A 12,184-nucleotide genomic window follows, 5' to 3' on the forward strand; every position below is an offset into this window, starting at 1 on the left:
AAAGGCACTAAGCTTAAGTAATATTGAGAAAGGCTTATTATAGAAAGTGGGATTTAAGCTAGTGCTTCAGAAAGCAAAGTTGAGGAGGGAGAGAATTCTAGGTATGGGATAGTCAATAAAAAAAATGCCTGGAGTAGGAAGAAGGCATGTCATGTGCAACATACAGCAAGGAGGCCAGTGTCACTAGATCACAGAAGATATAGCAGGAAGTAAGGCGAAAAAAAGTGTAAAAGTAGGAAGGAATCAGGTTAGGAAGGGCTTGAAAAGCCAACCAGAGAATTTAATACTTGATTCTAGAGACAATAGGGAGCCACTGGAGTTTAACATATGGGGGTAGTGAGGGGGATGATATGGTCAGACCTGTGCTTTGGGGAGGTCAGTTTGTTAGCTGGATGGAGAACAGAATGGAGTTGGGAAAAACTTGAAGCAGAAAGATCAACCAGAAAGTGTGAGGTGATGAGGGACTCTACCAGAGTGGTTGCAGGGTCAGAGAAGGTGGCCTGAATGAGAGTTTTTGACAAAGTAAAAGCAAAAGGATGTGTAAACTAATTGGATATGGGAGATGAAAGAGTGAAGAGTTGGAGATGACACCTAAGTTTTGAGTCTGGGAAGTTGGCGGCATCTTAGATATTACTAGGGAGGTTATAAGAAGATTTGCTTGTAAGTTTTGTTCCTTGGACAGATACAGTCTTTGGGCCAGAACCACAGAACCACTCTAGTCTGGCACCCTGAAATTTAGATCCCCTCCCTAGTCTGCCTTGATCTGTGACTCAGCACCATACAATGAGTTGACAGAGCTGCCAGTTGGCAGTCTTCTTGCCCTCTGAACAGTGCCAGACCCCGATTTGTGTGTCTGGGACCTCATCTTGTCCATCCGTGGGCAGATTTTATTTAGTCTCCATTCCCCACTAAAGATCTCTATCTCCCTATGTTGACCAGGGACAGAAAAATGGTTTAATCATTTTCTTGGATTCCCTAAACAGGACTCAATCTTTTGCCTTTTCTAGATGGGTGGTTTGGGGAGAGGGATTGATTATACTATTTCCTTCTACTCCACCATCTTGTAGCTTTGGTAATTAATAGTGACTCTTGAACGAAGCAACTTAAAACCACAACTCTGGATCTATCTTCCTTTGGGAAAATAGATTCTGGTTTAGAAGAGTGCCATTAAGTGACCCAAATTCTTAGAAATATACTCACTTACTGAAAATACCTTCAATACCAGCTGAGTGAGCAGCTTTTAGTTCATTTACATGAGTATGAGCAATCTTTGTAAGAACTGGAAACGTATCAATACACTAGATTTTTGAAAGACCTTTCCTAGGTCTAATAAATTATGTTGTTATATTTCCAAAATGATTTGTCAGTTTTTTAAAATATTTAGTGAAAAATCATTTACTTTAATGGATGAGAAGTAAGCACCAGTCAAGCTTACTGACTACTGATTATTTAACTGAATATTTTTCATTTTCAATTGGTTATATGAGTAAGAGAGAGAACAGTTAGATCCTGAATTGGTGGGAATTTTTTGCAAATCTATTCAAGGGATTTATTTTACCCACTTATTTAGATTTTTATATCTTCACTTTTTAGTCTTGTTAAATGGAATGAAAATATATCACCTTAATAGTTCTAGATAGGCATCATTTAAATTATCAGATAGCTAGGTGGTATCGCACATAAAGTACTGGACTTGGAGTTGGAATTGCTTGGGTTTAAATCATGTCCTGGACACTTAATAGCTGTGTGAGCATAAGCCAGTCTCTGGCCTTCTTTCAGCTGAAGTTTGTGCATCTATAAAATGAGGATAATAATACTACTCACAAGGTTGTTGTGAGGCTCAAATGAGATTACATCTGTAAATCACTAGATAAATGCTAGCTATTTTAGTTAATTCTCTTTATTGTGGAGGTGGGAGACTATGGATATGAAATATTACATATGCTATCATGTATGATCAGGGTGTTGAGTAGTTTTGCTAAAATACCTCTTATAAAATCATAGTTAATAGTAATGGTTTGATGGGATAAGGATGAAACGCATTTAGAAATAAATATAAAATTCTCAAGGGCAGTAAATGTTAAATTTTTATCTCTGTAGCCCTAGAATCTAGCACAATAACTAGCTAAGTGTTTAATAAATGCTTGTTGATTACTTGTTTGGTAGTGATATAAAAGAAAAGGTGTGAATAAAATAAGAGAAAAAATTTTAATGTAATACCTGTTCTGTAATTATAATGACCAAATTTGGCCTCAAAGAATAAGTTAAAAAATAGAACTTTCTCCCTTGTTTGCAGAGAGCAAACATGCTAGAGGTGGACAGTCATGTTGTCCGTTGATATGTTGATTAGTTTTGCTGATTAGTTTTGCTTAGTTGTTTTTTTCTTTTTTGTTTCAAGAGATGATTCTGTAAGCAACTTTTCAGTAAGCAATGAAAATAATTATCCATTAAAATACAATTTGTATTTTTTCCTCCTAAGGCTTACATAAAGAAAGTGGAGACAGTCGATATGATTGAAATGGCACAAAGATTGGTCGATGCCAAAAACTGCCTTGCTTTTCTAATAGAATGTACCAACTTCTCTCCAGCGGATATTCGACTAAATAATAATGTTTTTCAATGGTATGGGAGAATGGGAGAGATTTTTGAAGAACACAGAAAAATAGTGAAAGATAAAACAGAACAATACCAAGATGGACTTAAGGTTTGCTTTTCAAATAAAAAAAAATAGTTTGTTACTAAGAGAAATTTTTTAAATGTAAAACTTAAAGGGTAGGTACCATGTTTTGACTCTTTTGATATTAAGCTTTCATTGCACATCTAAGAATCTGGTAAAATATGGTACACATCATAGTTAAACTGTTTTACTTAATGAATGAAGAGAGAAGAAGAAATGGATAAAACATAGTCAACTATCACTTCTTCAAGTGATTTGGGAGTATAAGATTTAAATTTAGTGGCTGGACTTAAATTATGTGAAATAACATGGTTGGCCGGAGTTGTTATATCTCAAATCAGAAGTTAATTTACAAAAATAGAGTTGGAAACAATAAGGTAGAGAAATGTGAGAGAGGTTAGAGAAAATACCTATACTAGTCCTCAGCCAGGAGGGCCAGAAGTGAGTAACTACCAGCCTCCTCCAAGATGGAAGGTAGTCTCTTAGGAGACTAGGAAAGTAGTCAGTCCTTTTCACTCACCCAACTAGTTAATCAGAATCCAAGGTTGATGCCTCTATCCAAGCCACAGTCTCCAGTGAAGTTCCCTCAAAGACTATCTCCAGGAGACACTCTTCACTAGAGTCATCTTCACCAGACTGATTTCTCAGGGATTTTCATGGCTTTTATAGTGGTTTCCTGTCCCTACCACTTTTCATGGGGGCCAGTCACAGTTTCCAAATTGTCTGAATTCTCATCTTTGGAATCACACCTTTATTAGTGTGTGAACTCTTAAGTTTCTGGCTTGTTCTCACCTAGGATCAAGTAAAGTGTGAACTCACTAAGTGGCTTGTGAGCTCCTCCACCTAGCTCAAGCTTGTTCTGATTCAATCAAAAGGTAGACAAAAGAGAGCTAATCTTGTCCTCACAATCAAGTAAGGTACTAAGTAGGGGTAATTAAGTTATTGTCAAAGTTTTAACTTCAATTTAGGCAAAGAGAACCAAGAATTCCCTTTCACAGGAGAAACACTTAGAATCAGTTATTCCTCAAAACACTGTTAATTGATAGGCTGTATTAATGATGGCAATTTGCAGAATGAATGAACATTTCTGTTTTCAACTATTATCTATTCAACTATTACCCAAGTTCTACATTTCATAATGCATAAATAATTTTTGTGTAAGTAACCCAAGAACTGTAATTAGTGAATAGCATAAGAATAAGTTATACATTATTTATATAAGGTTTCTTGACATCATAGATTTGTAGAGCTATAATTGATAACTAGTACAGATACACACACACACACACACACACACATATATATATATATATATATATATATAATTAGATGTGATATTCCAGAGTCAGCTTAGGATTTTTTTCCTCTTTCTTTTTTTTTACACTTTTCTGCTTATATGTCAGTGCTACTAAGAAGGAAAGCATACAAAGTTATCAAAAATGAAAATGTGAGAACAACAAAATGATATACTAGAATCCAAGAAAATGGAAAATCCTCCCTTAATCATCAGATTTAATTCTAAAATATTTTATTAAAATCTATTTTTTCCTGACTTTTAATTCCAAATACTTTCCCCAATGAATACTGTAAGCTTCTCTCATTTTTCTTTTAATTTTCTTTTTTACCTTGCATCTTGATATTTAAAATTTCAAAACAGAATTTGTAGCCAGAATATTGACATTGTCTTCACCTTTTGCATTTCCTCTGTAAAGAAATTTAAGGAAGGCAAGACCTATAATAGAAATTAAGTCTTTTGTTTCAGAATATAACACTGAAATCTTGTGAATTTTTCTTTAAATTGAAAGAGAGGTCATTATGACAGTGTTAATTGTGAGCCAAAGAATATACAGATATAAAGAAATTTAGCTTTATAAATTTAATTTAATAAATTTAGAGGGACAGGGTAGGAGAGAACCTTTTTATTATTATATCAGCATAAACACAATGTCGTTTTACAATAGCCTGAAAAAATGATTTTCCTTCGGGAGGCTAAACAGTTCTATGGCTACATTACTAGTTCTTTTTTACATAGTTAATATGTATATAACCTTAATCTAATCCTCAATGGAGTAATAAGTTCTGAATTAGTGGAGTATAAATAAGTTATAACTGATAAATAAGTGATTTTGCTGATCTCATTTTTGACCCTAATTTCTAAAGTTTTGCTTTAGGTTCAATTCCCTTTCATCTGATCTGTCTCAGGATCTTGCCAGGGTTTTTGAAAGGAAAGAGTTTGGTTATACTTTGCAAATATCTTAATATGCATAGATACATAGCATTAAAAATAGACTTTATTTTAATACTAGTTACGATGTGAACGATTTGTTGAGGAACTCGAGAGTTACGCCAAGCAAGTAGAAGAATTTTACACATTTGGAGATATTCAAGATATTAATCGATATCTCAAAAAAGCTCAAGCACTGAATACAAAATTGGATTTAGCAGCAGAAAAGGTATATATAATTTGTAAATTGTTGAGACATTGAATTTAAATAGGAAAAACAACTTTATGGTATGAATGTTCTAATGTTTGGAAAGTGAATTCAGGGAATTTCAAAGTTGGAAGAGAGCTATCTCCCCATCTAGTCAAACCCATACCTGAACAAAAATCCCCCCTACTACAATATTTAAAAAATAATATGGTCTCTAATCTTTGTTTGTAAACTTCCATTGAGAAAGGAATGCCTTACTTCTGTAGCATCCATTTCTTTCAAATAGCTCAGTAGTTATAAAGTTTTACTATATTTAGATCTTCCTTTATAATTCCTACCTTTTGCTCCAGTTTTCTTTTTTGGGGCCAAATTGAGCAAGTCTAACATCTCCCCTTTGGCACCCTTTCCAATACTTAAAGATAGCCATCATACCCCTCTTGCCTTGTCTTTTCTTTTTCCCACTAATCATGCCAATTTCCTTCATTTAATTCTCATATGGCAAGTACCAACAGCTTTTCCTAATCCTGGTTATTTCCTACTAGACATTCCCTAGTCCTTCATAAATATTGTATCCACATCTGAATAGATTTGGACCAATTAAGGCAAAGTATTACCTTCTTTCTTATTCTTGGAAGCTATGCTTTTGAGTGTAATATGAGACTTTTTTTTAGATTTCCTAGATACCACCTTATGATATATTCTTGACTCACTTTGAGTTTATAGACTACTAAAACCTCAAATGTGTTTTAAATGAATGGTTGTGTAGCTTCTCCACCCCATTTTTTATTTGTTAATTTTCAAAATTCAAGTATGACTTAGTATTTTTTGTTCTTAAATTTCTTCATATTAATTAGATACTACCCACTATTACTATTAGTTCTAGTCTATGAGGTTGCTATTTTTAAAATTTTAACTTAATTTATTTTAATGCCAATAATAAAAAAAATTAGGGGGTTAATATACTTAGAAGAGAACTAGTTTTATTTTTTAAACTGATCTTGAAAATATTATCTGTTATAAGAATTGCTACATGGGGTATTTAATTTTTAGGAAATATCTCATGTTTATCTTTTCAGATTGAGCAGTTTAATGCAGAAGAAGAGGCATTTGGCTGGCCACCCTCTAATTATCCACAGCGTAAAAAAATCCAAGATACTTTGAACCCTTATCTTCGTCTCTATGATATGGCTGTAGAATTTAGCAACAAATTTAGAGTTTGGACAGAGGGACCATATAACAAGGTGAATCCTGACCAAGTAGAAGCAGATGTAGGGAACTACTGGAGAGCACTATATAAGTTAGAAAAAAGCTTTAGTGATTCTCCAAATGCATTAGCAATTACCAAAAAGGTAAAAGCAAAAGTTGAAGATTTCAAGGAGCACGTTCCCCTGGTTCAGGTGATTTGCAATCCTGGTTTGCGGGCGCGACATTGGGAAGCCATGTCTGAAGTTGTTGGCTTTGTCCTAAAACCAGCAGAAGATGCAACTGTTTCTTCATTTATAGAACTGGATCTTGAACCTTACTTGGACAAATTTGAAGTTATTAGTGAAGCAGCTAGTAAAGAACATTCACTTGAAAAGAACATGGAGAAGATGATTAGTGAATGGGATGCAATGGAATTTTCCATTCTGCCTTACAGAGAAAGTGGGACATATATTGTGTCAGCAGTGGATGAAATTCAGATGTTATTGGATGACCATATTGTTAAATCACAGACTATGCGAGGTTCTCCATTCATTAAGCCTTATGAAAAAGAAATGAGGTAAATTGATTTTTCACCCATATCTTCATTTAGCCCATCCTTTTTTAATACTCCAAATATGTTGTGATTATAATGATTTTATATTGTGAACTTAACGATTATGGTTCTAAAACAGAAGAATAGATAAAAACCTATTTAACTTGATTTTCCCAGGAACTATTAGAGATGATCATTCATATGTTTGTGTTATATGAAGAGAGAGGATTGTTTTGTAACCCATATATCAGATCATATGGCTTAAAGGAGGAGCATGATCAGTTCAGTTGTGTACTTGTCAATTCTGTTATCTACAGAACTGGCTCTTTGTTCTCAAGAAAGAGTTTTGCATTGTGCAACATGAAGTGGATGTAATTAAATTTCTTTTCTGATAATGGCACAGTTATGTCAGTAGCTACTGGAAACTTTCTGTTCCTTCTAGTCTGGGATCAGAATGGTATGATAATCGATCTCTTCAGTCTTTGATCAAATTGATGACTGTTTTAGAATATGCTGTCAGCAGAGTTCTTAGAAAGAAGGCATTAACAATCCTTTGCTGAGTCTATACCAGAAGCCTTTCTGGCTTAGTAGAACCTGCCTGTCACAGTTTCCACTCTGTTGGAACTTTCTTGGAGAACCCAGGGTTGTCACCCTGCTTTCATGAGGTACCCAAGGAATACTTTAGTAAAAAAATTCAGATACTTAAAAAGTATTTTAAATCCATATGATTTAAATGAATGTCATGGTAAAGAGGCTTGAAAAGAGTAATTTTACAGTAGAATTCAGTGAAGCAAAGGTTATGAGATATATTTTGCCTTTCCAATTGATCAGCTCCTTTCCCAGGATGTTAGGAACTGTGAAATCAGAGGTAAGATCCCCCCAAATTTAAGGATGTTAGTGGTGGGTTTTCCTTTTTTAATCCCCAATGACAAATGAGGATTGGAACTGCAGAAAAGAAAAGCAGATTTGTGAAGTAGAAAACTTGTTAAGAATATGATTTTTTGAGAATGGAATTTGAAATACAGTTGAAAGTATAGGAATGATAGGTTTTTGGCCAGGCAAGTTACAAGGGCTTGGAAAAAGAATTTTCCTTGAGTCTCTTGAATCGAATTTATAAAGGAAAGAGTGGGGTGGAGGAGGGATTATACATGCCATGCTGAAGAACAGAGAGAATAAAGTATCAGGTAAAAGATAAGAAGCATGTACAGGATGGTTACAACCTAAGAAGAGAGTCAGCAATAAAAATCATTGGTTTAATTGTCATGATAAAGTGCTGAGAGCACTAGATTTGTAATTTCAGGACATGAGTCTAAGTCAGTCAAGTCAATTACCCACTCATGACCTTAGTTTTCTTATAAATAAAATGAAGATGTTAGATAAGGTAAACATTAATGATTGTTTCCTGCACCAACTCTTATTTTCCTATCAAAAAACAACAATGGAGGGGAGAAAGATGAGTACATTATTAAAATGCGTTGTTAAATATGGAAAATATTTGAAAGAATTTTTAAGTGCCCTAATGTAACTCAGTGTCTTATAAATTGGTTTTCAGGTTCTAAAATACATTAGACATAATTCATATGGAATAATAATGTAGCTGTAAAATATAAGACAGATAGACATTATTCTAACTATAAATTCTGTTGATATTAATAGTTTGAATTCTTATAGTTTATAATATCACAAATTTCTTGACAAACTATAACCTTAAAAGGTGCCATCATGATGGATTGGTTCATTATATTTGTATTCTCAAAACTTACTTAGATGAGGCAGGTAGATGACTTGGTGGATGAGTCAGGCCTAGAGATAAGAGGTTCTGGGTTCATATCTGACCTCAGCTACTTCCTGGCTGTTTGACTTCGAGCAAGTCCCCATTGCCTCGTCCTTATCATCCTACTGCCTTGAAGCCAATATACAGAATTGATTCTGAGAGAGAAGGAAAGGGTTTATTAAAAAAACTTAACTGATAAAAATTCAATAACAATTCTATCATATTTTAAATATGCCCCTTTATTAATATTAGAATACCAAAATATATAGGATCATATAAAATTTCTTCCAATCACCAGTTCCCTCTTAGGAATTGAGGTCTGTCAGTTTGGAACTTAAACTTTTCTAGTTTAACTGATGTCAAACTAAATGTTAAAGCATATGAGTCCAGATATAGTTGTTTCTCCTTCATAAATACATAATTTTCTCAGAAGAAATTAGTGTTTACTTCTCTATCCCTAATTACTGACTATAGAATTAGAAGCATTGAGTTTTTTGTATTATAGATGATATCTAGAAATCCACATACTGTGAGACTCTTGGCAAATCAATAAACCTAAACTGGAAAATAAGATTAGGAAATAAATGCCCTCCTTCTCACAGGGCTGTTATGATGTGAGAGAAAACATCAAGCACTATAAATGTGGGAAGTTGTTATTGTGGATACATATATATTGACAGATTTACATATGTGTGCATAGGTGTGACTTTTAAAAGGTTTTATGGACCACGGTAAGTAAATCATCTTTGAATGTGTATCTAGTCATTGGGATGGAAATGATCGCATGAAGAAATAATGATTCAGCCCTTTGAAATTTTGTCATTTTAAAAAACTATAGATTAAAGTTTGTGTTCTTTTTTGAGGTTATTAAGAGCTATTACTGTTTGATTCACAGAGAATGGGAAAGTAAACTCTTACTGCTTCAGGAAATTCTGGATGAATGGCTAAAGGTTCAGGCAACCTGGCTATACTTGGAGCCAATTTTTAGCTCTCCTGATATTATGGCTCAAATGCCTGAGGAAGGTAGAAGATTTACTACAGTAGATAAGACATGGAGAGAACTGATGAAAATTGTCATTCAAGTAAGCAAATTATCTGAATAACAAATGTGACTGTGCTAGTCAAGTAGCAAATTTTGTTCTGTAACATAAACCAAGAAACTGATCTTATCAGTTGTTTTAGCCATAAATTCAGAAACTCCAATAAGTAAGAAACAATAACTTTAAAACACTTCTGCTGATAACAAAATAATCCAAATATGTTGCTATTACCACTTACTTGAGGCCCAACAAATGCATGGTAAATTTGGAATACTGCTAGTTCATTTCATACATTCTAGGAAAAATTTTTACCACTGTTCTCAGAGACCTTCCTATTAAAATGTTTAAGCATATATTTGGACTCACAAAATCTGTAGGGGTACAATAGTACTCTGTGCCAACATGCAGTGTTGTAGTGGGACAGTCAAAGAAGCTAAAGCTCTCCCAAATCCATTCTTTGTGTCCAGAACAAGGTGGATAATAGTTCTAATAGTTCTGTTGTACTCTAATATAGAGTCCCTGATCAGACTGTGTTCAGTTTGTCACCACATTTTGGAAATCCATTGCAAAATGGTAGTACAAAGACAGCCAAGATTATGTGAGGCCTGAAGAATACTCTAAAAAGGAATCTTCAGAAGAAAAGACACACAAGGGACAAGATAGCAAACTTGAAATATCTGCAGGGCTATCAAGGGGAGAAGGAATTAGACTTGTTCTGTTGGGTTCCAGAGGGAAGAGAAATGAATGAAAGCTGGAAGGAGGCAAGTTTAAAGATGATATAAAGAAAAACATCCTAATAGTTGTTGATGAGTCTTTTCTATCATGCCCAATTTTTTGCAACCCCATTTGAGGTTTTCTTGCCATTTCCTTCTCTTGTTCATTTTACAGATAAGAAAACAGAGGCAAACAGGGGTTACATGATTTGCCCAGGGTCATATAGCTATTGTACCTGTGTCCAGATTTGGACTCAGAAAGATTAGTCTTCCTAACTTCAGGCCCATCATTCTATCCACTAGCAGTTCAAAAGCGAAGTGGGCAATCTAAGGAAATAACGGAGTCTGCCTCACTGATGATCTTTAACCATTTCTCAACACCATGTAGAAGGGTTTGTTTTTAAGTAAGGCTTGACTCGATGCCTTAATGTTCTCCTAATGCCTTCTTATTCCAGGCCTCTGGGGTTCTTTGCCTCAGAGAGGTCTGTGTACTCACAGGACTCTTAGAGAAAATGCTCTGGATCTTAAAGAATAACATTATGACAAAGAGGAATAAGGCTAAAAAGAAAAAAAACCCATACAAATAAATATGATAAAAATGCTCAAGCACTGTGGAAATGTGGGGAGAGAAAGAGGAGAGAGAGAGAAGGAAGAGAGAGGAGAGAGAGAGAGAGAGAGAGAGAGAGAGAGAGAGAGAGAGAGAGAAACAAGACGTTTTTATATTTTTATCTCTTCAAATTATGGCTTAATCAAACTATCCCTCTTACTCTTCTTCATAAAGAACATTCCATTTCCCCTCTCCAAGTGTCACCCATATTTGAAATGCACTCTTTCTTCTGTCCAATTCTTCAAACCCTTGCTTCCTTCCAGGTTCACCTAAGGCTCCTCCTTCTACATGAAACGTTTCCTGTTCTCCACCCTCCGTTGTTAGAATGGCTGAATTTTGTTCTGTATAGAGCTGACCTTATAGCCAGAAAGTCCCACATTCTGATCCTGACTCTAACACATTTTGTCTCTGTGACCCTATCTCTGTTCTCAGTCTCTCCCCCAGCAGCTTGTACCTATTGTATATCCATTGTATAAATTAATATGTGCACACGTTGGCTCCCTCACTGGACTGTAAGCTCCTTGAGGGTAGTGAGTAATGACAGTGTCTCAAGGCCAAGGAGAACATAGAGGATCAGGTTATCCCTAGAATGGTCTTCTTGGGAGCTGGTGGACAGAAATCAGGCTAAGAAGACCCAAAGTCATGCAGATAGATGAGATGAGCAGGCCTGGGCTCAGCTCTTGTCTAGATAGTTTACCAATTGTGCTACTTTAGGCAGATCATGTCTCCAATCTGTGCCTGGGTTTGCTCAGGTGAAAATAAAAGGTTTGGACTACATGACCTTTGGGGTCCCCTCCAGTTCTGGCACCTAAGACATGCCCTTTAGATCATTGGTACCCGCTAAGTATTTGACTTTGCTCCCATCACCACAAAGAGAAAGGCTATGTTTAAATGATGATATAATATTGTTTAAAGCAGATCTGATCCCTTGAAAAGACACCGAGAGAGGTTCTAAAAGGCAGAGAGCTTAACAGAGGCAGTCAGAACTGGGTCACTCTTTACCTGGGGAGGTACAGTGGGTGAGGAGGGACAGGCTATCTTGCTGCTTTCTTTAGACAACACAAATCCTCCCCAGGTGAAAGGGGTGAGTGGAAATGATGATAGCTTCTCTCAAGAGGTTAGGGCTTTACCTCCCACTAAGGGCAGTGAAAAACAAAACACTTCTGCTGCATTTGATACTGCAAACAAACGGAATCTCTTCTC

At 35.3% G+C, this 12,184-nt stretch overlaps 1 protein-coding gene across 1 annotated transcript in view; it reads left to right on the top strand.

Annotated features, from left to right (window-relative positions):
* The window catches only part of DNAH7 (dynein axonemal heavy chain 7), a 371,101-nt gene that overhangs the window by 139,563 nt on the left and 219,354 nt on the right, over nt 1–12,184 (top strand). The window contains exons 15-18 of the mRNA XM_044669069.1: nt 2,480–2,704; nt 4,984–5,130; nt 6,186–6,871; nt 9,517–9,723. Coding sequence (XP_044525004.1) covers nt 2,480–2,704; nt 4,984–5,130; nt 6,186–6,871; nt 9,517–9,723 — 1,265 coding nt within the window. The remainder of the gene's footprint in view (nt 1–2,479; nt 2,705–4,983; nt 5,131–6,185; nt 6,872–9,516; nt 9,724–12,184) is intronic.

This window comes from Gracilinanus agilis, chromosome 3, assembly GCF_016433145.1.
Source record: "Gracilinanus agilis isolate LMUSP501 chromosome 3, AgileGrace, whole genome shotgun sequence".
NCBI lineage: Eukaryota > Metazoa > Chordata > Mammalia > Didelphimorphia > Didelphidae > Gracilinanus > Gracilinanus agilis.